This window comes from Patella vulgata, chromosome 4 (assembly GCF_932274485.2).
Source record: "Patella vulgata chromosome 4, xgPatVulg1.2, whole genome shotgun sequence".
NCBI classification, from domain to species: Eukaryota; Metazoa; Mollusca; class Gastropoda; family Patellidae; genus Patella; species Patella vulgata.
This window is the reverse complement of record NC_065882.2, coordinates 5,234,616-5,261,163: the sequence shown is the minus strand read 5'-3', so window position 1 is coordinate 5,261,163 and position 26,548 is coordinate 5,234,616. Positions and strand designations below refer to the sequence as shown.

The window sequence follows — 26,548 nt, the reverse complement described above, 5'->3', positions numbered from 1 at the left end:
CTCAACATGTTCGAACTGTACACTATAATAAGGGGCTTTATTTATCCAACTTTCTATACCAAACAAGTTATATATATAGTGTAACTGATTTATTACATCTTATAGAACACTTCGGTTGGAAGTTTAAACCAAACATCGTATATACATACACATGTAAGTTATTTATATGTCAATAATAACCGTTACTAAGGACGCTCGAGCAAATTCGCGGGAATATAGAATTGGTTGTTTAGATTAGATAGATCGAATTGGAGGTAACTATCAAATAACAGTCGTGGGAATTTGGGCTTAACGACGTTGATAATTCATGTTTTGGTGTGATTTTAAAGAATTTTGGACTTTATTATATGTTTTTAGAGAAGGTAAGGTTGATTAATGCTTTGTATTTTATTATTTCGTTCCATTATTTTATGTTCTGTATTGGTAAATGTGATTATTCGTCGTTTGTTAAATTCATTAAAGGGTCCCATATTGGCGTAGAGTCAAGCTTGTTTGTTTCGTACACAGAAAATATAACGGTTAGTGCTAAATGATAAGGCTAGCTCAATTTTTCGTCATAGGTCACGAGATGTAAACAGGACTAGTGCTAATCCCATCCCTAACCCTGGACCTAACCTCAATGCTTACAACCTACAATCACGCCAACAATCATGTTCTAACCTTTTTACATCTCAGCGACCTGGACAAAAATTGAGCTGGCCTTAACAAATAGATTTAGCCAAATATAAATAACTTACAACGTGTGTAGTAAAACTAAAAAGCATTAAAAACATTTACTTTATTCGGTTTGTCCTTTACTTATTCCCCTATATTATCGTGTATGCTATCGTCCATTGAAACTAACAATGAAGGTATTATACCTTTGTGTTTTCTATAACACGATGAAGTACCTGTCGATAATTGAATAAATATCTTTATGTTTTCTATAATGGATAGATTTGGTCTATGACACTATGAAGTACCTATATATATAGAGAGAGAGAAAGAGAGAGAGGGAGAGAGAGAGAGAGATGGGGGGGGGGGGGTAACGTCCACTCGACACAAACTAGGTCATTTCATGACAAACATACGGTTTCAATTTTATTTCAATAATTCGCTTGCGCTTAGGCTCTTTAGCATTGGGGGGGGGGGAACCGGAGGACCCGGAGAAAACCCACGAGGTTGGACAGGCGACCCTACGTCTTGGCACGTACTACCTGGGAATCGAAAGCACGCCAGATGACTCAATGATAGGCCGTATGATACAACGCGCACGTGCTAATCATTCGGCCATCCACCCCCGACCCCCCCCCCCCCCCCGGTTTCAATAGTAATTATTTAAAGTGACTAGTAAATTTTTATAAGGGTCGACAGTAAATTTGTGGTCCATGTTGATGTGATCAAGAATAGAATTATCGATTTCATTGGATTTTTACACGTGATATTCTGTTAGGACATGATGCCGATCGCGTGTTCCAGAGCACACAGCATGGCGTGTGCTCTTCTTCAAATGTATTGGTCCGTTTGGAGCAGTAAACCCCATTTTAATAGATCTAGTTATAGTTCACAATCTTGTTCCATTTGAACACCCGTTGTGAGCCGTCTTCATTAGCCCAGTCGGTGCAGAATAGTAGGACGTTAAATCACATCTCATTCCATTTACATCATATCTCATTCATTGTGTATTATTAGTCATGGTGATCTCTTGGAATCGCCTCCTCACACCTAATCTACTTAAACTATTATACAGAGGGCCTGATATAAGAGTAGGCCATTGTGCCGCTGCCCGGGCCAAATTTTCCCCATAGCACACTGTATGGCGTATGCCCGTCTTCATTAGCCCAATATAGAAGCAGAACAGTAGGACGTTAACCAGCATTACATTTCATTACATTTCATTTCATTGCAAACTATAGAATATTACCATATCACCTCCTGTATCACCACCATGGAAACAGACGTTTAACCCCAAACAGCGAACACGCATATTCAATAGATCAAACAGCCCACTGTTATGCTCCGAATGGGCTAATGAATAAACAGGTGACAATTCTATGGAATACAATTACTGCTTATTACTGAGCGACGTTTCGACTAGGCTTCTCTAGATGTTTGCTAATGACTAGAGAAGCCTAGTCGACGTTAGCTTGATAATGACTAGAGAAGCCTAATCGAAACGTCGCTCAGTAATAAGCAGTAATTGTATTCCATAGAATTGTCACCTGTATATTCCAGTTCAATTACTAAATGCCATTGAAACAATTTGGGCTAATGACGACGGGCTCAACTTATGAATTTTTATCAGACGTTGATTGATTATAACATTACAGCCACTAGAACCAAATCAACATTCTTTGTTGTTACTTCACGACCAGTTGTTATCAGTTTTCATACTTCATAGGTCAAAGGTCAGCGTATATAAAACAAATAGTTCGTGTCAAAGGTCGGGGTATAAAACCAATAGTTCGTGTCAAGTGGTAGCAAACGGACTGATAACATTTTATTAGGGATCAATAATAAAACTTGACGTTGATAATCTACAAGAAATCCCCTGATTTTTTTAATATCTTAAAGGAGCTAAGTCTCTAACATAATAACTTCTATAATATTCGAAATTAAAAACACGAATTAGAATTCAATATTGACCAATTTCAATCAATATTGATGTTGTTATCCTAATATCCAATATTTAAGACACAATTAACATAATAATCAGTACACGAGTCGTGTACCCTATAGTTTCGGTGGCATTTTGTAATGAATAAATAAAAACATATCCGACAACACAGTTTGGAAGTAATTAATAAAGGCTAATTCACAAACGACAAATTAACAGTTTAAACAACGTGTAGAATACATAATTGATTAGAAAATTGAATATAAATCACTTTACATACATTCATATTACATTAATATGTGCTTTTAGAACCTTTTTTAAGGTTTAAAAAATAGAGCCATGCGCCCTTTAAAGAACTGTAAAAATGCGTTAGCTGTAAGAATGATAAATTAGATCAAGTCGTCTGAAAATATTAAGCATAATCTACCTTGTGTACAACACCCTTTCACCACTTATCGCGAAATGGATGGAGCGATAGTTCGAATTAATCTATCGGAAATGTCAAATGCATCGATGACATACCTTTTGCGGGGTGTTGGATGGCCGAATGGTTAGCGCGAGCGCGCTGTATCATAAGAACTGTCATTGAGTCAACTGGCGTGGTTTCGTTTCTCAGGTTGTACGTGACCAGGAGTATGATGGCCTGTCCAACCTCGTGGGTTTTCTCCGGGTCCTCCGGTTTCCTCCTACTGCTAAAGACCCCTCCGTTCAAGCACATAATTTATTAAAAGAAAATTGAACTATATGTTAGTCCCCATTTCTCTTTCTATCTCTCTCACATACCTTTTAAATTAAATTTTAAAGTACACGTAGCGCGTGTAACACCACCGTTAATATAAACCAATATCTTACGTTGAAAAAGTTAATAACCAGTCCTTAATCTTTGTAATAATAATCATTCGAACTAAAGTCTTTCTTTAGATCTTGGTGAATAAATCGATATATTATAGCCACAGGATAATAGTCGAGGTCTTAATATAATATATTCAATAATCTCAAGTCCAATATAATAATAAAAAAAATATTTATCTAACTTGTGCATTGAAAATCATTTTTTTTTTTTATAGAAATGATAATTTTACAACTAATCTTGTATGTTTTATTTTTTTATCATATTTTTAAATCATTTTTTTTTTGTCCTGTTTTCTAATTGCTATGTTGCTATGGGTATATAGTTTTATTGACTAAAATAAGGCCCCATAAATATTATTTCTAGGTTTTGATTATTTCGTCTCTATGCATTTAAAATTATTTTCAAAAAGTTGCAACGCTTCTAACTCCTGTGAATATAATTTAATTGACAAACGTAAGTTCATGTCTAGGTTAATCTATTAATTAAGTTTGTTTTAATAGTTTTGCTGCGAATTTTAAACGTAACTTGTGCAAGAGCTAAATCTGCCTATTGCATGTCTTTCTTTAGGCCTTAAATATTTTCTAAATTATTAATAAGACATTATTTTACATATCCAGCCCATAATCAACTCTCGATGGCATTGGATTTCTCCGATATTAAATAGATTAGAACAGTTCAGCCATATTTTGAGTTAAGATAAAAATGGAGGAGGTGCGAGACTTAGCGTCGAACAACCAGTCTTGTCAAACCTTCAAAGCAAAGGCTAATATCTTCGCTTGCAATAGAGTAATTTGAATGAAATTTTCATATTATTCATTTTACATTATCTATTTTCGAACTATTATAGCAAGAATGGCTAGCTCTTTATCTAAATCTTACATAATGTATGTTTAATAAGTTTATAATGCCAACTATTAATACCTAAAAATAAACGACATTGCCGAGAAACAAAATTACAAGCATCCATTGCACATCATATCATCTCTTTGGTAGTTTGAGAGCGTCACTTGGTTTGAATGAATAACATAGGGTTTAAACATCTTAAAGTTTGCCCTGTCAAGGTTTTTTTTAATGTACACGTCAAGGTATACACGGAACCTCGGTTGATCGTTCCATTCAATGCACCACTAACAAGGTGAAGCCACACTGGAAAATTCCGATAAACTTTCTCGGCCAATAATGTGATCGAACCCGGACCTTCTACTTAGTAACGGGGGATCACAGTGGCTAAGTGGGTAAGACGCTGGCTCGCTAGCCTGGAGGTCCGGTTTTCGATCCCTGTATTGGCCGAGAAAGTTCGTCCAGATTTTCCGGCGTGGTTCTCCCTTGTCAGTGATGCAGGACGGAGGGCCTGACAGGGACAGCTGTCTGGTCGTTCGGATGGGACGAAAAACCGAGGTCCAGTGTACACATCGTGCACGTAAAAGGTAAAAGATCCCTTGACGGTTGGAATTCGATATAAGAGTAGGCCGTAGTGCCGCTGTCCGGGCAAAATTTCCCTCATAGCACACTGTATGGCGTATGCCCGTCTTTATTAGCCCAGTCGGAGCAGAACAGTAGGACGTTAACCCCAATTTCATTTCATTTCTACTTAGTAACGTATCTCGGTTAATTGAAGTTTCTGCCATTCTTTCATAATTTTTAAAGCCTCCAGCTGTGTAAGATTAATGTTTTTAAAGACATTTATCAGATAACTAATTCCGTATTATATCAACCCCCTTTGATTTGAATTGTTTACATGCCAACACCGCCTAACAACCTAGATCAGAAGATCACAAGGGATGCAATAAAACGGATAATAAAATATTTATCCATGCCAAGATCGACAACCCCGCCGCGAAGCTTTGAAGTCTGAACAAAGAAATTTTAACGATGTTTAACTTTATTTACATGTATTCCGATCACCATGGTAACAACTCAGATTATCGTTTTTCTAGCACCGGAACCTGCTATAGGTCTAGTATCTAGTATTTCAATTTTCATTTGTTTAAAGAAGCAGGACGGAGGGCTGACAAGGACAGCTGTCTAGTCGTTCGGATGGGACGAAAAACCGAGCTCCCGTGTACACATTGGCGTGCACGTAAAAGATTCATTGACAGTTAGAATTCGATATAAGAGTAGGCCATAGTGCCGCTGTCCGGGCAAAATTTCCCTCATAGCACACTGTATGGCGTATGCCCGTCTTCATTAGCCCAGTTCGGAGCAGAACAGTAGGACGTTAAACTGCATTTCATTTCATTTCATTTCATTTCTTGTTTAAAGAAATTCACATAACTAAAAGTGTTGTTACTTAGCACGTGCGCGCTGTATCATAAGGATTGTCAATGAGTCAACTGGCGTGGTTTCGATTCCCCAGTTGTACGTGACAAGGAGTAGGGTCGCCTGTCCAATCTCGTAGGTTTTCTCCGGGTGCTCCGGTTTCCTCTCACTGGTGAAGACCCCTACGCGTAAGCGAATTATTGAAATAAAATTAAACCATATTTTAGTACCGAAATGACCCAGTTTGTGTTGAGTGGACGTTAACCCCCCCCCCCCTCTCTCTCTCTCTCTCTCTCTTTGTATCTAGGCCAGTATGTAATTTCCCCGGGGGTTAACAGCCTACAAGTCATTTTTACACGTCTCTTCGAGTTTGGGAGAACAAATACCTAATAATGTCTGTTAACAATAGGGGCCACGGTGGCTAAGTGGGTAAGACGCTGGCTAGCTAACCTGGAGGTCCCGTGTTCGATGCCTGCGTTGTCGGAGAAAGTTCATCGGAAATTTCGGCGTGGTTTCCCCTTGTCAGTGGTGCTTGATGGACTGCCTGACAAGGACAGCTGTCTAGTCCTTCGGATAGCCTAAAAAAATGAGGTCCCGTGTATACATTGGCATGCACGTAAAACATTGGAATTCGATATGATTTACTTCACAGCATACTGTATGGCGTATACTTGCCTTCATTATCCCGGTCGGAGCAGAAAAGTAGGACGTTATACCCCATGTTATTTTATTTGATTTATTTTTTACCGGGTTTCTATCCTCGATGTTTAAAATCCTAACTATCGTGCACTTTGCTAAACGTTATTTATACATTTTCTGGAGCAGGAGCGCCTGTCCCACCTCGTGGGTTTTCTACGGGTCCCCCGGTTTCCTCCCACTGCTAAAGACGCCTACGCGCAAGCGAATTATTGAAATAAAATTTAACCATATGTTAGTCCCGAAATGACGTAGTTTGTGCCGAGTGGACGTTAAACACAATTTCTCTCTCTGTCTCTCTCTGGAGCAGGAGATGTTTATCTCTTTGAGATGGGTAGAGCAAATCTTTATAAATAAAATCAAATTATGTGTGTGTATGTATGTTCGCCCATCACGCTTCGTCGCTGCCATCTACACCCACATTTTGTATCAAATTAACCAGCATAACGCCGTGAATATTTCAAGCCATGATTAAGTTAAGATTAAAAATCACCAATTTCATTAAAGTAGCCGAGTTCCAAAGATATGTCCATCGAAGTACTCAAATCAACCTAATTTTTACACTTGGTATTTAGCCAATCGGGCATATAACATTGGGTGCGATTTAATAATATTATAACACCCTTTCGCTCCGTTTTATTTTCCTGTTCCTTGATCGACTTTAGCATAGTCTTAATGCGTTTCTTATTATATGCCGTATTTAATTAGGCGGTGGTTGTAATTGGTCGACTGCACATTAATCTAACAATTTCCGCGAAATCTCTTGAAAAGATTTTAATTATAAAGTTCCATGAGTCTTTTATGCTGCCCCCGCAGTTGTAGATAATACCCTTTGTATAAAGCCGGTAAACAAAACGGAAATAACATCTGGTTTTAATTACATTGATGTTCTTCAAAAACGTATCATACAACTTATAATAGGTTTCTACGCAGACCCGTAAGTGCACGGTTCCACTATTATATAAATATTGTGTTTAAATGAATATTAATTAGTTATAATTATAACGAAATATTAATTCGTTAAAACGGGATATTAATTCGTTATAACAAATTTTAATTCGTTACAAAGAAATATTAATTTGTTAAAACGAAAAATTAATTCTGTATACGAAATATTACGAGGCACAACTATATCACAGATCCTATGTAATGCAGCCAGATTGGTTCAAGATTGCGCGAGAAGTTGCTGTGAAAAACGGTCGACAAACACATTGAACAGAATGGCATTTCGACAATAATGGCGCCGTGTTACCACCACTTCAATCGATGCCAAGCCTAATGATTTAATACGCATGTTTAGTCAATCAGACATCCTGAGTTCTATTTAAAAGTGTAAAAAGGTTGCGAGTTTTATTTACCTTAGTAACTCATAAACATTCCGCATCTTTGTCTGGTACGTTTATAAAATAAAGTATCCAATTCATCACGAGGTTAACAATTGAATGAATGGGTGGTTTTGTGATTTGCACAAACTGGGACAATAAAGAGGGACACATACGCCATACAATGTACTGTGAAGGAAAGTTTACCTTGACAGCAATTTAATTCCAATTGTCGAGGTTGTATTGTAGTTTTACGTGCACGCCAATGAGTATGCCCTACATGGGACCGCGGGTTTTCGTCTCATCCGAACGACTAGATGCCAGTCCTTCCGTCCAGCACCACTGACAATAGGAACGTTCTCGGTCATCACCTGACCTCCTGGCTAGTTAAACAGTGCCTGAACCCCTAAACCACTTTGACTCCCGGCTAGCCATTGTTTTTCCTTTTTATTAAGATACTAATAGTTTAATTATTTAAACCTCTTAGTCCACAATTGTTTAGCAGGATTCATACTTTATTTATAGTTTCTATAAAAGTTATATTCAATGAACCGTAATGACCTTATTTAAAATTAAAATTGCTTTAAGGCAAAACCAACCTCCCCACGGTTTCTAATAGTAACATGCATAAGTTATTACATTATAGTTCACATGGCTGTTCACTGGGAGAAGAGTAAATGTATTGTTTCGGTTACTAGGCGTTATTCCGAATGGAAGCATTATTTGCACCAGAACAACAGTTTCGTATCATTACGTTGTTTGCCATCCTTTTAAAATGTTAGATAAATATTATTCATACCCTAGTATGCAATTAAACTAGTTTGATTGTGTGAAAAATATCTCTTTAAAAGGTCTTTTGTTTGTAATATTATTAGATTTTTTCAATATGAATCCAATAATTTGTGTATGAACTCTGTGACATAAGTGAAATGAAATGGAGTTAAACGTCCTACTGTTCTGCTGCGATTGGGCTAACGAAGATGGGCATACGCCATGCCGTGTGCTATCGAGGGACATTTTGCCCGGGCAGGGACACTATGGCCTACTCTTATATATAATTCCAACTGCAAAGGGATCTTTTACGTGCATGTTAATGTAGACACGGGACCTCGATTTTTCGTCCCATCCGAACGACTAGACAACTATCTTTGTCAGGTCCTCCATCCTGCACCACTGACAAGGGGAAACTACGTCAGAAAATCCAGATGATCTTTCTTGGCCAATGCAGGGATCAAACACCCGACCTCCAGGCCAGCGAGCCAGCGTCTTACCCACTTAGCTTCTGTGACATAAGTGCTAAAGACCCCTACGCGCAAGCAAATTAATAAAATAAAATTGACCCATATGTTAGTCCAGAACGTAAAACCCCATTTCTCTTTTTCTCTCTCTCTGAGTAACTTGTATTCCATATAATTATAAATCGTGTCACGTGTTAAAGATCTATAATTAGTTTCGTTTCTGTACAATTTCGATGGCCTCCACCTGGTGTAGTGAAGACAAGTAAAATGAAATTTTAAACTGCAAAAAAGAAATCTGTGTTTTAAATCGTTGGGAATAAAAATTGTTTTAGGCGAGAAAAATTTCAATGAAATTTAAAAGAAAATGTTAGTCTAAAATTCAACAAGTAGAAGTTGTCGGGCACGATGCAGTGTATGCATCTTTGTGGGGGGGGACAGCACATGCGACTTTAATATAGAAATGTTCTTCTTACTACTGAACATTTTGTAATAACGTTGGCACACCAAATGATAAATTGTCGGAAATAAAGTTGCGTGGCCACAAGAATGGGAAAGTATAGAGATTGGGTCAGCTGTGGGTTTTCTTAGTAAGAGTTAGAACCCATATAGAAAATTCTTCATGGTTTAGTAGCCCTTTCTAAACCATGAAGAATTTTCTATATGGGTTCTAACTCACTTAGAACATGATCTCTACTTTCAAAACTTATACAAAATATAGTATGATATTTGTATTATTTATATTTCATAAAATATTTGGGGAAAACTAATTGAAATATGAAATTTGTTAAAGTTGAATAATTTGTAGGTGTGGTCATAGAGTGATTGACAATTGGGTGGAGTCATTCAATGTCACCTGTATAAGTCATGAGATTAAGAGATTAAAGGTGATTACAAGTGATTACAAGTAACTTTTGATCGTTAATGAGTACAACTTTAATCTTATTATGTTCCTTCATTCATTCAGTAGTAATTTTATAGTCACTATAGTAAATGTACTTCAATATGGATGTGCCAGATTTTGCTGTCGACTGGGCATCGTTTCCATCAGATGATGATCTAATTAGCCTATCGCAAGTGATGGATATTCCAACGCAACAACTAGTGGATATGCCATGTGTGACTCGTGATAATAAAGGACGTTTTTCTAGTCCTGTGAAGCAGGCAGATTTAGAAAATATACAAAAATGTTCAGTTCCAATCAAGACCAGAAACAACAACAAATGGGCGTTAAATTTATGGAAGGACTGGGTTGATAATAGGAACTCTAAGCCAGAGACATATTTTGAGAAAGGAAAATTAATTCCTACGGACATTAATACATTAAATGATGAAGAATTACAATTTTGGCTGCAAAGATTTATTGTTGAGATAAGGCGTAAAGATGCGACAAATTATCCACCAAACACTCTTGTTCAAATTGTTTCGGGATTACAAAGGTATATCAAAAATGATTGTAACAGAAATAATGTGCATATTTTGAGAGATGATGATGAGAAATTTAGTACATTCCGCAAAATATTGGATTCCGAAATGAAACGACTGACATCTCTTGGATTTGGAACAAAAGTAAAATCATGTGAACCAGTGCTTCCAGAAGAGGAAAAAGTAATGTGGGATAAGGGTGTTTTTTCTATGAACACAGCAGAAGGACTGAGTAACGCGATATTTTTCTATAATGGAAAAGCCTTTGCATTTAGAGGTATGGAGCAACATAAGTGTGTTGAAGCTGAACAATTTGAAATTTTGACTGATCAAAAAAACAAGAGAAAATTTATAAGATTCACTCCTAGGATACAAAAAAACTCGCAAGGTGGATTAAAACGAAAAAATGTGACAATTACACCAATTGAACACTATGAACAGCCAGATAATGAGCGTTGTTTGGTGAAAATGTATGATTATTATCTATCGCTTATTCCCCGTAAAGGATTTCTATATAAAAAACCACTGACCACAACCGTAACTGATGAAAGTCAACATCCCAGGTTTAGTGCTGCCAATATAACTTTTAATAAACTTTCTCAAATGTTTAAAAAATTTTATCAACAAGCTGGACTTAGTATTGAGGGTCGAACAATATCAAACCACTCTGGTCGGGTAACTTGTTGCACAACTTTGTACAATGATGGTTTTTCGGATAAGGCTGTGACGTCAAGGAGTGCCCATAGAAGCAACGCTGTCCAGAAATACCAAAGAGAGTTATTTTCTATTAAAGATAGTGTTAGCAAGTCTTTGGGGCGGCCTGAAATAAATGACATTAAAACTACCGGTACACAAGAAGATAATGACGAAATTCAGGAAATTAAGAAGTTGAAAACTTGCGTAAACCAAGATGTGCCTTCAAGTGCTAATAACACTCTCGAAATAATAATTCCAGATTGTGTAAATAAAGTAGTTTTGCGAAAAAAAGATAAAACTGTAACGGTTGAAATATAATGCATGTAAATTATATTGTAAATATTAAGATATAACCACAATTAAATTATATTAAATGTTGTTGTCTTTATCCTTTATTTAGCTCACCCTAAATCAGCAGACCGTGTAGTTAGCTTACTGTGTTAATCCCAATTAGCGATCACATACCATGACCTGAGCTGTGGGTGGGGTTTTCTACAGCCAATGGCAAGTACTTAAGATAACTTCATTCTTCATGAAATAGAACAGTGTCACATGGTCATTTTAAAGGTATCTGATTGGAAGAAAAATGAGGCTATGTTCTAATGTTAGGGTGAAAGTGCGGTGGTATCTTATCGTAATCATTCAAAGACCACCCTGAACATTTCGACCCAATCCTTGCCCCACTAAGCAATGTCCCGCATCATACTATTAACTTGATCTCGGGCTTAACATCCGCTTCCAATTAAGATGATATCGCAGTAAAGTGTCTCCCAGAAAACGTAGCAGAAATGCGAGACGTTCGTGACCGGCTAGTCTAGCCGTAGATTTGGATGGTGGGGGTTGGATGGCTGAATGCTTAGCGTGCGCGTGCTGTATCATAAAGTCTGTCATTGAGTCGACTGGCGTGGTTTCGAATCCTCGGTTGTACGTGACAAGGAGTAGGGTCGCCTGTCCAACCTCGTGGGTTTTCTCCGGGTCCTCCGGTTTCCTCCCACTGCTAAAGATCCCTATGCGCAAGCGAAATATTGAAATAAAATTAAACCATACGTTAGTCCCGAAATGACCTAGTTTGTGTCGAGTGGACGTTAAACCCCATTTCTCTCTCTCTCAGATTTGGATGGATATAGAGGAGCGATTAAGAAATTCTATGACTCCAGAGAGAGAGAGAGAGAGAGAGAGAGATTAACGTCCACTCGACACAAACGAAACTAGGTCATTTCGGAACTAACATAATTCGCTTGCGCATAGGGATCTTTAGCACTGGGAAGTAACTGAAGGACACGGAGTTAACCCACGAGGTTTGACAGGCAACCCTACCCTTGTCACGTGCAAGCGGAAAATCGAAACCACGCCACTTGACTCAATGACAGACCTTATGATTTAACGTGCACACATTAACCATCCGGCCAATATCGTGTCGATTGGGTTATATGATGCCCAATAATTATGATGTTAATAACCATTCAACGGCCCCGTTCTGTAGTACCTAATCCCAACCGATGGCGTGCACTCTAGTTCTACTTCTGTACCTGGCTGCCCTATAATATCTCCAACGTGCTATAAACATCGATCTACATGCGTTTAGTTTACTTATCGACCAAAACCCACGTCGGACACAATATTCTTTTGTTCGTTGATTTTTCATTACTTAACCAATGTCATAATATATTTTTTTGTCTGTGAAAGATTCAGTGCAAATCTAATAACTCAATAACCAAATCATAAAAAAAATTTCCTACGTTCAAATAAAATCCCTTGTTCTTCGTGCAAAACAAAGCATGCACAATTCAATAACTGAATCATAAAAACAATTCTAAAGTTCAGACAAAATATGTTGTTCGTCGTGCAAAACAATGCATGTACAAGGTTTGTTTGCGCGCAGTCGAACGAAAAGTAATAACTATGATTGTTTATATTGATTTGATGTGTTATTGGGACAAATTAAATACGATTAAATTTAATGTTTTTTGAATTAAAGGGCCATTATGGAAGATTAGATAAAAAGCTACAAACTAGATAATGTAAAGGGAATATGCTGAAAATGTCAGTCAAATTGATCCACTCTGAACCGAGAATTTAGCAATTGAGTTTTGGGCCTAGCCTCGATTATCATTACTAAAGTCGGTACGATAAAAAATACATAGTCTCGATTATCCATTTCTTGATGTAATCATGAATTGGCGTAGAGCAGCAGATCGGAACCTAATCCAGTAAATATCCCAGGCTAGCGATGCCATCGATAGTTGATTGTGGTCTGGATAAGTTAATTAATGTCTAATTAATAATTTATTTAACATTCCAGGTCTAAAGAAAGACCTGCAATAGGCAGATTTATAATAATGTATGTATAATAATGTATGTTTAATTATGATTATTACAATGACGTCATTATTAATGTGACGTCATAATGCATGTTTAAGCTACCTGTTTGTTAATGCTAAAATTCCTCAATCTAATTAAAATACAGATCTATATTTCGTTTCGTTTTTTATACTTTCGATGACGTACACTACATACGAGCAGCTTTTGACCCTATAACGTCAGACTTTTGATTAACCAATAAGCATTGATGTTACTAGTAGATTACCCACAGTGCCGTGCAAAACAAGCTCGCCGTAACAGACCGTTTCATTGGCTATTACCTCACACTATTCAGAACACGTCAATGATAACAACTCTTCTAGATCCTAGTGTAGTAAAAACAGGTAAAATGAAATTTTGAACTATAAAAACGAAACGAAATGGGAAATTGAAAATTCGTAATACAAATTTACTTTTATTGTTAAGGTAAAATTCGATTATATCCCATGCCTATGTAAACGTATGTGCATGTTCGGGATTTTTTATACTCGTCGGTTTTGTTTTGCGTGTAGTGCCCCCCTCCCCCCACCTTCCGATTTACACAATTCATGAACGAATGGGATTGAGCAACAGGTCACGCTACACTTACTATTGAGTAATATAGCACCTTTATTTGATTTGGAAATGAAATGGGGTTTACCGTCCTACATTTATGCATCAACCGGGATAATGAAGATGGGCAGCCATGCAGTGGCATTTGCTTGGATTTTGGCGTTTGCGCATGCTCTCCATCTAATTCCAACTGTAAAGGGTTCTTTTACTTGCTCACTAACGTGTACACGGAGCCTCGTTTATTCGTCCCATGCTCTAAAATACGTTTATGGCTCACAGAGCCACCATGACTCCCATTTGGATGTTACTTGACAACAACGTAAACATTGCACTCGACAAACCTCGGCAGATTCCGTTACCCTACATCTAGCGTCGGCTGTATGACGGTAAGTGATATGTACCTACGCCTATACAATTGCGATGCGGCACCAGTTTACTTATTAGGAAAACTTGCCGCTTTTAAAAAGAAGTTATCAAAATTGGGTCGTTCGAAGCGTGTGTAGAATTATTTTCAGCGCAAAGTTGTCCTTGTTTGAAGAAAATCGGGTAAATTTGAAAGAAAAACAGCTTCAGACTTTGAAAGCTTTGTATGATAAAACATTCTTCAAAGGCGTCGTCATAGGCAACGCCGTTGTTAATCAGGGAACTTGAAAGTAGTTCCAATGGGATACTTCGTCTAGTCATACAGCCGTGGGTAGATGTAGGGTACTGGAATCTGCTGAGGTCTGCCGAGTGGTAGACATTGTATATATCCACGTAATCATACTCCATGTGCGAGGGCATGGGATGTTTAATCATTTTATTATTGTTTGATAACTAGGCGTAGTTGATAAAGTATCTATATTTAAACAAGTTCCACCAATTCCTGTAAATCTATAGACATGGTTAAAGAACAATACCAGCATAGTTATATTGATCTTGAAATCTACTTTAACTCGCTTCAGTACTACTTGTGAATTAAAGTATGGATTTGTTTTAAAACTTGTTAAAGTAACTCAATACCCCATTTCTAGACTTGGTTTAAAACAACAAAACAAAAGAACAAGATTGATAGCTATATTGATCTTAAATGGAAGGAATCCACGGTGGCTAAGTGGGTAAGACGCTCGCTTGCTTGCCTGGAGGTCTTGTGTTCGATCCCTGTATCGGCCGAGAAAGTTCATCGGGATTTTTCGACATGATTTCCCCATGTCAGTGGTGCAGGGTGGCGGACCTGGCAATGTCATTTGTCTAGTCGTTCGGATGGGACGAAAAACCATTGGCTTGCACGTAAAGATCCCTTGAAAGTTTGAATTCGATAAAAGATTAGGCCGTAGTGCCGCTGCCCGGGCAAAATTTCCCTCATAGCACACGGTATCGCATGTGCATGTCTTCAATGGCCCAGTTCGGAGCAGAACAGTAGGACGTTAAACCCCATTTCATTTCATTTCGTATTAACCGTGCTAATGACGACGGGTATGCATAGTGATATTTTGCCCGGACGGGTGTGACGTTAATGCCTGCCAGTCGGTGGTTTCGAATTGCAGCTATCAAGTGTTCTTGTAGGCTATTATTGTAGACCATTGTTTTAGTCTATAGTTGTAGGCTATTATTGTAGATTATTGTTTTAGTCTATAGTTTTAGGCTATTGTTGTAGGCTATTATTGTAGACCATTGTTTTAGTCTAGAGTTGTAGGCTATTATTGTAGACTATTGTTTTAGTCTATAGTTGTAGGCTATTATTGTAGATTATTGTTATAGTCTATAGTTTTAGGCTATTATTGTAGACTATTGTTTTAGGCTTGTTGTAGGCTATTATTGTAGACTATTGTTTTAGGCTATTGTTGTAGGCTTTTATTGTAGACTATTGTTTTAGTCTATAGTTGTAGGCTATTGTTGTAGACTATTGTTTTAGTCTATAGTTGTAGGCTATTATTGTAGACTATTGTTTAAGTCTATAGTTGTAGGCTATTATTGTAGACTATTGTTTTAGTCTATAGTTGTAGGCTATTATTGTAGACTATTGTTTTAGGCTATTATTGTAGACTATTGTTTTAGGCTATTGTTGTAGGTTATTATTTGCATATGTTTTGTGTTTAGCAGATCAATGTCACCACTTTGCTTCTGTAATTGTGGTTTCTAAATGTATACAAACAACACAATAAAGTAGGTTTCTAAATATATAGTATTATTATATCAATATAAATTAATGGACGAACAAAAGTCTATAGATCCCAAAGACATCAAGGTTACAATGCTGGGAAGATGCAAATCGATGAGATTATTTCCTTGACAACTTCGTATTAAAAATCACTTTGTTTGCGACATTAACAGAGTGCAGCTCACCGAGAGGGTTTAATTACAGCACAATTTTCATCGTATCTATTTCACTCTTTCTCAACAGTTCACCATAATGGAATAACCGGATGTAAATCAAACCGGAAGTAATGGGCTGTGGCTCGTCGACACCTACCGAAGGTCAAGCGTCACCTGACCAGGAGAGAAAAGAATCAAAACAGGTAACTATGTAAATATACCTGCAAATAAATTCATGATTCGAGAGTAATCTGATTAAAACACAGATCCCATTTCGTTTCGTTTTTTTTTATAGTTCAAAATTTCGTTTTATCTGTCTGTACTACACTAGGATCTGGAAGAGTTGTTATATAATCCGCGTTCTGGATGACGTGAGGGATTAGTCAATGAAACCATCTGTTACGTCGACTTCTTGGCGTGCGATGCACGGATCTGTGGGTAAACCACTACAAACGTCAGCGCTGATTGATTAATCGTACGACCACTGATGCAACCTTTTACTACAACCGGTCAGATCTTCATGTAGTGTAGGCCATCGAAAGTATAAAAAACGAAACGAAATGTAGATCTGTATTGTAATCAGATTGATTCGAGAAGATGGCGATTATTAAACATATTAAATGTAAGACGGTACAGGTTCGAACATCGTAGTTGTTTTATTATGAATTAGATTTAAGGACTGTTGTATTTATTATGGTGGATTGTTGATGCAATGGAATAATAATAATAAAAACTTTATTTAATGAGGCAACTTATTTAGTTTGCAAAAAACAATAATCTTCCATGAGTCCTAAGCTGTCATTTTGTGAAACTGATATTATCTTTCGACTCACCAATTAGGAGCCAGGGTGGGTACAGTGATAACCCACTACCCAGGAGATCATTGATTTCAACGCGGTGTTGACCGAGAAGTTTCTCGGGATTTCGCAGCCTGCTTCCGCGTTCCAGTTGTGCAGGACTATGGAAATGAAATGAAATGGGGTTTAACGTCCTACTGTACTGCTGCGACTAGTTTAATGAAGACGGGCATACGCCATCCAGTGTGGTACGAGGGACATTTTGCCCAGGCAGCGGCACTATGGACTACTTTTAAATTGAATCCCAACTGCCAAGGAATCGTTTACGTGCACGCCAATGTATACACGAGACCTCGGTTTTTCGTGCCATCCGAACGACTAGACAGCTGTCCGAGTCTGGCCCTCCGTCCTGCACCACTGATAAGGAGAAACCACGCGGGAAATCGGACCCGCGACCTGTAGACTAGCGAGCCAGCGTCTTACCCATTTAGCCAGCAGGACTACAGATCGAGCAAGACACATCATTTAGTCATTCGGATAGGGCCAAAAACACGAGGCGGTACTGTGTACTCGTCCGAACAAAATGTCCCTAACAGCACACTACATGGCCGGTTTGGTGCAGAAAAAGAGAGCACTCGACACAAACTAGATCAATTCGGTACTAACATTTCTATAATTCGCTGGTCCTTATGGGACTTTAGCTGTATAAGGAAACCGAAGAAAACCCACGAGGCTGGACAGGCGACCCTACTCCTTGCCACGTACAAGCGTTGTGCAGAAAAATTAGGCGTTATACCCCATTTCAATTCATGCCAATTAATGATTATATGATATAATGAAATTAACGATTGATGAGAAATTCACGGGTTATTTTTCTTATCTCTGCACATATTGCATGTGGGTGTTAGATATGTAATTAATAAATTATGAACATGTTGAATATCCCTGTTATTTCATGTTTCCCAAGACATTAACATAGATATATCATACATATTGATCTAACCATCTACAGATTCACCGGAAGTTGATAAACATATCGTATATATACTATTCAAAAAAAGTAGGGGATATTTGATTTTTAAGTGTTATTAAAGTCACCTAATGAAACTGACGAAGAAACAAATGACAAAATGAAATGAAGTTCACATTCATCGATTTATTCCAAATGATCGTTAGACTAAGTAAGGCACAGACTGACCATTATAAGGGTAAAATGATACCCGGGGTCAAACAGCAAAGTTACCACAGCATCACAACCAAGTCAGTAACGGGTAAATCCTCCTCTGTTTGCCAAACAAGCATTGATCCGACGTGGCATACTCCTAATGAGACGTCTAAGGTCATTTTGGTCCAGATTGTCCCATTCCTGTTGCAACGCAGCAGCAAGTTCTTGGACATTGGCAGGACGTTGTTGACGTTGACGTAACCTCTGTCCAAGCATGTCCCAGACATGCTCGATGGGGGAGAGGTCGGGACTCAGTGCTGGCCAAGGTAATGTGGTGATGCTCTGTTGTTGGAGGTAACCTGTAACGATCCTGGCCCTGTGACATCTTGCGTTGTCATCCTGGAAGATGAAACGGCGGCCATGACGTCGTGCGAACGGCATAACATGGACTGCCAAGATGTTGTCCCGGTAGTACTGGCCTGTAACACGCCCTGCAACAACATGTAAAGCCGTTCTTTCAGCAACAGTGATGCCTCCCCACACCATAACAGAACCACCCCCAAATCGATCATGTCTGATGACGTTAACGTCTTGGAAGCGCTCGTTTCGACGACTCCACACCCTCCTACGTCTGTCCAAAAAATCAACAGTGAACCTTGACTCATCTGAAAACATCACATTGCTCCAGCGTCGATTATCCCAGTGTTGACGATCCCTACACCAACGACGTCTTGCCTGAATGTGATGATCTCTCAAACAAGGGATCACGCGAGGACGTCGGGCGCGAAGGTGACCCCTATGCAGTCGATTCCGAATCGTCTGGCCACTCACTCTCACACCAGTGTCTGTTTGAAGACGAGCGCTGATCTGATTTGCTGTGATGACACGATTTCTCAAGGCCAAGGTACGGATAAATCGATCCTGGGCTTGAGTTGTCGCCCTTGGTCGACCTGAGCGTGGTCTGTCCTGTACAGATTGTGTATCACGGTATCTGGACCATAGCCTGCTTATGACAGACTGAGAAACATTCATCGTCCGCGCCACAACCGCCTGTGTTGTGCCGATATGTTGCATGCCAAGGGCACGTAGCCTTTCATTTTGGGTAAGCCGACGCATATCAAAATTTGTTTTCTGGTCACTAAAACAATTAAACTGATGTTTCCACCCTGGAATTCAATGCCACAATGACTGTAACATTCAAAGTCAGAGTCGTGCAAATCTTGGGTTGGACCCCCATGATGATCCCAAGCATCACCTGCATTCCATGCGGTAGCTATTGGTGCGTTTGGGCGTCACATGTAACTGGAAATGTTTCTTCTGTTAGGTTCTATAGTGACTTTTTTCGTAGTCATTTGCATATTTTAGTATTATGCCCCCAAAATCAAATATCCCCTACTTTTTTTGAATAGTATATATATATACCCACTATGGAAGGCTAAATCTATTTGATAAGGCCAGCGCAACGTTTGTCAAGGTCCCTGAGATGTAAATAAGGTTAGGACACGTGATTGTTGGCGAGATTGTCAATCTGGTTAAAATACAGATCTATATTTCGTTTCTTTTTTTTTTTACTTTCGATGGCCTACACTACATGAAGATCTGACCGGTTGTTGCGATAGGTCACGTCAGAGGTCATACGAGCGGTTTTTGACGCGAGACATTTGATTAACCAATCAGCATTGATGTTACTAGTGGATTACCCACAATTCCGTGCAAAACAGGCTCGTTGTAACAGACCGTTTCATTAGCTATTACCTCACACTGTTCAGAACACGCCAATCATCCTCGTGTAGTAAAGACAAGTAAAACAAAATTTTGGACTATAAAAACGAAACGAAATAGGATCGTTGTTTTAATCAGATTGCGAGATTGTAGGTTAGGATTAGGGTAAGTGCTAGGGTTAGATCCAAGGTTAGGGTTAAGACTGGGATTAGCTCTAGCCCTAACCCTAACCCTAACCCAACCCTAACCCTGTTTACATCTCGTGACCCTTGACGAAAAATTGAGCTGGCCTTATCATTTATCACATCGTCTGTATAAATATCCACTGTGGAATGGCCAGTGGCTTCTCGTATTTATTTTTTAAAAAATTTTTTTAAATTAATGAGAATACGATTTGTGTATTTTTGTTGGGCCAAAGTTGAAATTCCAGAATGTAGTTTAGCTCTGAACCAAAAGCCACATCTGCTACATATTTTAATCCGTATAGTACCGTTGTCCGGGCATAATTGCCCTCATACTACATAGCACACTGTATGGCGTATGCCCGTCTTCAGTAGCCCAGTCGGAGCAGAACAATGGGACGTTAAACCCCATTTCATTTCAATTTCAAGTTTTCTATATCGTGGTATTTTAAATTCTTTTTAGCCCAAAGTTTACTCAAAAAAATCACCTGGACATGAAGGGAGATTGCGATTTGTCATATTATGAAATAGGGATTAACGTCCTACTGTTCTACTCCGACTGGGCTAATAAAGACGGGCATACGCCATACAGTGTGCTATGGGGGAAAGTTTGCCCGGGCAGCGGTACTATGGCCTACTGTTATATAAAATTCCAACGGCCAAGGGATCTTTTACGTGCACGCCAATGTATACATCCCAACAACTAGACAGCTGTCATTACCAGGCCCTCCGTTCTGCGCCACTGACATGGGAAATCACGCCGAAATATGGTGATGATCTTTCGCGGCCAACGACCTCCCATTTAGCGATTCATTCAATAGACAGGGATATTCAATATTTTTTTTTGTGTATGTAAAATAGGCCAGGATATTCAATATTATTTTTTTTGTGTAGAATAATAACCATAGATTTAACTTTTGTCTTCTTTCTTTATTCTGCTGCTCCAAAGGAATTTGGGTCAATGCCATTACAATCACCCAGTAATGAACCGGAAACACGTGACGAGAACTCACCGCCATATTTCCCTGAACAAGAGGGGGGTGAGGAGATTGAGGAGGGGGATAAAGTGAGTTTGATTATCAGTGAATCAGCGGCTTGGCAAACACCCACTTCCAGTAAAACATCTGTCGCTTTAAATTCGGTAATATAGTCAGCCATTTTCATCTATTACCACCCACTACCGTGTTCTAAATGTTGTCCAGAGAGGTTTGGTAAATTTCACAACGACGATTTCTTTTTTTTTTGCGACAACTTTGAAAGTAGTTTTAGACGACTTGTCTATTCAGAACGGATGTTTAAACACTTGTACTACTTTTTGTGGTAGTTTTAGACGACTTTTCTATTCATAATTCATATCAACACTTCTATATTAAATAATGGTAATAGTTCCCGAGATTGTTCGATAAACTGCAGTAGTTCTAGTCCATTTATTGTATAGACTTTGTGAGTATCAAAATATTGATAAACCCTTCTTGATGTCTCAAGTTCTACTTTGATCAACACTTAATGCTAAGTTTCCACTATCAAGATGGCTTCTGATAATGCTAAGTTACCACTATCACGATTCGTGGTTTTAATCTTGGTGATTCTTTCAGGTCTTATCATATATTGATGTCAGTCGTAGCAATCGTGTTGATCGTATCGATACGTACCCGTACATATCTGAACGTACCAGATCGTGGACTAAATAGGAACAATCCTATCGTGACGCATCGCATGACAGTGGGAATCTATTAGGTAGATTGGAACTCGTTAATTTCTAAACCTCTCTAATTTCACTGTTATATGTTGTTCTGTTTTCCAATTTTTTTTAGCAGCTCTGAAATATGTTCCCCAATTTACCCGATATAACTACCCATATTACGAAACGTATTATCTATTCCATTTAAATTGTTTAATTGATTTACTAGACATATATCATATCTACTTTTACTTCAAATATAACCCAACATTTTGTTTATTGACTATACTTTTATCACTCGGTTTTTCTTTCAGCATTTAAGTTGATATATAATGTGGAGTTATCTGCCCTTTGTCCGCCTTCTTGAATCTATCGATCTAGTGCAGTATATGGTGTTCAAGTTATCTGCCCTTTGTCCGCCGTCTTGGTTCTAGTGATCTAGTGCAATATATGGTGTTCAAGTTATCTGCCCTTTGTCCGCCGTCTTGGTTCTAGCGATCTAGTGCAATATATGGTGTTCAAGTTATCTGCCCTTTGTCCACCGTCTTAGTTCTATCGATCTAGTGCAATATATGGTGTTCAAGTTATCTGCCCCTTGTCCGCCGTCTTAGTTCTATCGATCTAGTGCAATATATGGTGTTCAAGTTATCTGCCCCTTGTCCGCCGTCTTAGTTCTATCGATCTAGTGAAATATATGGTGTTCAAAAGCTTGGTTTAGTTAGGCTGTTCTTTCTGACAACTGCATACATCTTCCAATTAAATAGGATTAGGAAACAGTATGAGGTGTTAGTACAGGTCGGGCTTCCATACCCTGTCTAGTGTAAAATGTATTTATGAAGGCTCCCTTGTATGGAAAGAGTAGTCGCGGATAACTGACCATTATCATATTTTATTTTTCAACATGCATACTATTTTTACCCATATTACTGCACGTGTGTTACATAAAATATGTTCTAATATTATAGATTACCCATTTTACTACACGTTTGTTACATAAAATATATTCTAATATATTATAAGTTAGGCCCGTTTCCATGTACGCGTTTCCGCCGACCACAAAGTCGGTTTACTGCAAATGTTCTGGGACCGTTTCCATATATCAGCGACTTTTTCGTAGCTTTTCTTCGGCGTGTTTTCTTGCGTGAAGTTTACTCATGCGTGACCAAGTTATTACAAAAAGGCGTCGACTGAACGTAAACAATGTCAGGCTACATGTTGTAAAGAGAAATCCTCTCTTATGACACGTCATTTACTTGGGATTCCCTAAATTTTTCAGTGATTGGTCTGTACACATGGAAATAGAAAAATATAAAAAAAAAGAAAATCGCGCGCGGAAACGCGTACATGGAAAGCAGGTATTATATTGCTTACATTTAACCCTTGTTTTTCACTGTGACATTTTTTTTTACTGCACGTGTGTTACATAAAATAAATATTAATGAATTATAAATGACTCCACACTATATTATTGAGTTTCAGTGAGCCATTTTCAAAATGTGTATAGTATTTTGTCATGTGGTTCTAATCCATTTTACATCTTTCATACACACAGAAACGAGAGAGAGAGAGAGAGAGAGAGATAGAGAGAGAGAGATAGAGAAAGAGAGAGGGGGGATGTCACGTCCACTCGACCCAAACCAGGTCATTTCGGGACAAACATATGGTTCAATTTTATTTCAGTAATTCGTATGCGCGTAGTGGTCTTTAGCAGTGGGAGGAAACTGTAGGAACCCGAGAAAATCCACGAGGATGGACATGCAACCCTACTCCTTGTCACGCTAACCATTCGGCCATGCACCCCCCCCCCCCCCCACACACACACACCCCGACAGGCGACCCTACTCCTTGTCACGCTATCCATTCGACCATGCACCCCCCCCCCCCACACTCACACACACACACCCACACCCCGACTATATAAAAACATATGATATTTAATGGAAGCAGAATTAAAGGCTCAATACCTCTCTTGTTGTAACTGAATAATATGTCCCAATCTTTATTATGGTCAACAAATTGCACTATTTTACAATATTTCAATTAATTGATGATACAAATTTCATCTTAACACACCTTATTTAAAAATTTTGAAAAATTCAACATAATGGTTTGAAACGTCTAACGTAAACCTTTTCAAATGAAACTTCGATTAAAAATATTTTCGAACCCTCTGGACAAGTAAAATAGGATGTAATGGATAATTTACACAACTTAAACATCCAGTACTTAGATAGAGATATTATTTATTTTCTGGAGCTTTCAAGCCAGCAAGGGTGTTATTGTCCCTTTAACACTTTTCAAAATACGCGAGGTATAAATATTGTTTTCGACTAAAATCGTCGATTACTGTTGGTCAATAGTGTCGTGTCTGTTTCCAGTTGTAGTCAGTCGGCGTAACTTTGTTATGTTTATCTCCTAGTGTTGCTATTGTTGTGAACGTGATGTATTAAAAATTGTTTACTTTTGTTTCGATGCACCTAGTGATAAACCTGAAGCTAAGATTAAATTTACATAGTCACGTTTATAGATTTATACAGGTAATAGAGTTGACATGGTAACCAGAGTTCCTGGCACTGACTGATGTCATGGCACCGGCTTATCTTTATCATACATAGACAATGGTATATCACTACACCATCGTGGGGGGTTGGATGGCAGAATGGTTGGCAAGTGCGCGCTGTATCATAAGGCCTGTCATTGAGTCAACTGGAGTGGTTTCGAATCCCCGGTTGTACGTGGCAAGGAGTAGGGTCGCCTGTCCAACCTCCTGGGTTTTATCCGGGTCCTCCGGTTTCCTCCCACTGCTAAAGCAAATTATTGAAATAAAATTAGAACCATATTAGTCCCGAAATGACCTAGTTTGTGTCGAGTGGACGTTAAACCCCATCTCTCTCTCTCTCTCTCTCTCTCTCTCTCTCTCTCTCTTTCCACCATTGTGTTATATTTAAAGGAAAACAATTAAAGGACAATATTGGTGTCAGTCATTATTACATATGTGATAGGATTGGTTAAACACATTCCAAATATAATTTTAACACAGAGATCATTACTGCGATAGATGCGTAATGAAGATTTCATTAAACAACAATGACGAAAGCAAAGGGAAATTTCCCCCATGTGTCCCGTCTTCATTAGCCAAGTCAGAGCAGAACAGTAGGACGTTAAACCCCATTTCTTTTCATTTTTGTATCAAACGTGAACCATAAATAAACAACTAGATGTTAATATACCATGCTCAATTGTAAATATTAACTATATGAAATGAAATGAAATGGGGTTTAACGTCCTACTATTCTGCACTAAACTGGGCTAATGAAGGCGGGTATACACCCTAGAGTGAGCTATGAGGGAAATTTTGGCCGGACAGCGGCACTACGGCCTACTCGAATTCCATCTGTCAAGGGATCTTTTACGTGCACGGCAATGTGTACACGGGACCTCCGTCCTGCATCACTGACAAGGGGGAACTACGCCGGAAAATCTGGATAAACTTTCTAGGCTAATGCAGGGATCGAACACCCGACCTCCAGACTAGCCACCCACTTAGCCACCGTGACCCCCCATTAACTATATGCCACTGTAACATATTTACATGCTACGTCGATAATTGGTGATATATTTTATATTTAGGCTGAAAATAAATCACCAAGAAAATCACCACAGAGTTCACCAAGAAAAGCCGGTGGAAACCCAAAAGTAAGTAATCTGTTTTCTTAGGGAGTCGACTTTTAGATCGGTTTCTAGAATACCGCAGGTATAAACCACCAAATATACTTCAGTGAATGTACGATACGTATATTTAATTTGTTTGGTGTTTTTGAAGGGAATCTTCAAAACATAGAATCAGTTCAGGCCTCGAGTTCACAAAGCATTCTCAGACTTCAGTTAGGAATTTACTCAAAATGGTTCGTCTTATTTTAACTAAAATATAGCCCTTTATAAAACCTTTGTTGTGTTAGTCTATCAAATACTTCAACAAGAAACTAAGTGCATATTTTTGTGTTTCTAGATCAAAAAATATTTCTCATAATCAGTGATTGAAATTTGAGTAAATTCTTAACCCAAGTCTTAGAACTCTGGGTCTGAAAGAAAATAATCTTGTGTATTCTAAAAAGAATTTTAGATAGTTAACAATTCCTTCTGGTTATATTAAAGATAAATTATGGGAGATTAAATAAAGAGCTGGCAGATAGTTAAACACTAGATAATGTAAAGGGAATTTGCTGAAAATTTAATTTAAATTGATCCACTCTGAACCTAGATTTTAGAGATTGAATTTAAGGCCTAGCCTCGATCATCATTACTAAAGTCGGTACGATAAAAATCATAGTCTTTATTATCCATTTTTTGATTTTATCATCAATGAGCTTTAGACAGGCGATCGATTCTAACCCAGTAAATATTGCAGGCTAGCAATGACATCGAGAGTTGATTATAGTCTGGATAAGTTAATTAATATCTAATTAATAATTTAAATAACTTTTAAGACCCAAAGAAAGACACGCAATAGGCAGATTTAATTCTTGCATAATGTATGTTTAATAATAATTAAAGTCTATTTTCATTTTAAAATATGACCTTTAAGATAGCAATGCCTTTTTTAACCGTTGAAGACACGTATACGAATTGTCCTGCTGATATTCTAGACATGTTTAAGTTGATAGAAACCTTAAGGTTGATTTTCAATTTACTGACCTTTAAGATGGGTTTT

The 26,548-nt window shown here is 38.2% G+C and overlaps 1 protein-coding gene across 9 annotated transcripts in view; it reads left to right on the top strand.

Moving 5' to 3' along the window:
• LOC126817389 (probable serine/threonine-protein kinase ifkC) overlaps positions 1-26,548 on the top strand; it is a 40,858-nt gene continuing 14,310 nt past the window's right edge. The window contains exons 1-5 of one of the 9 annotated variants that reach the window (XM_050544350.2): positions 10-153; positions 13,385-13,423; positions 16,379-16,493; positions 21,106-21,297; positions 25,468-25,533. In XM_050544350.2, the coding sequence (XP_050400307.1) occupies positions 16,422-16,493; positions 21,106-21,297; positions 25,468-25,533 (330 nt within the window). In that variant the 5' untranslated portion in view covers positions 10-153; positions 13,385-13,423; positions 16,379-16,421. Of the gene's footprint in view, positions 154-213; positions 363-462; positions 519-13,384; positions 13,424-15,008; positions 15,093-16,378; positions 16,494-21,105; positions 21,298-25,467; positions 25,534-26,548 lie in introns of those variants that run through there. The other 8 variants (XM_050544349.2, XM_050544351.2, XM_050544352.2 and 5 more) reach the window with 8 other exon arrangements.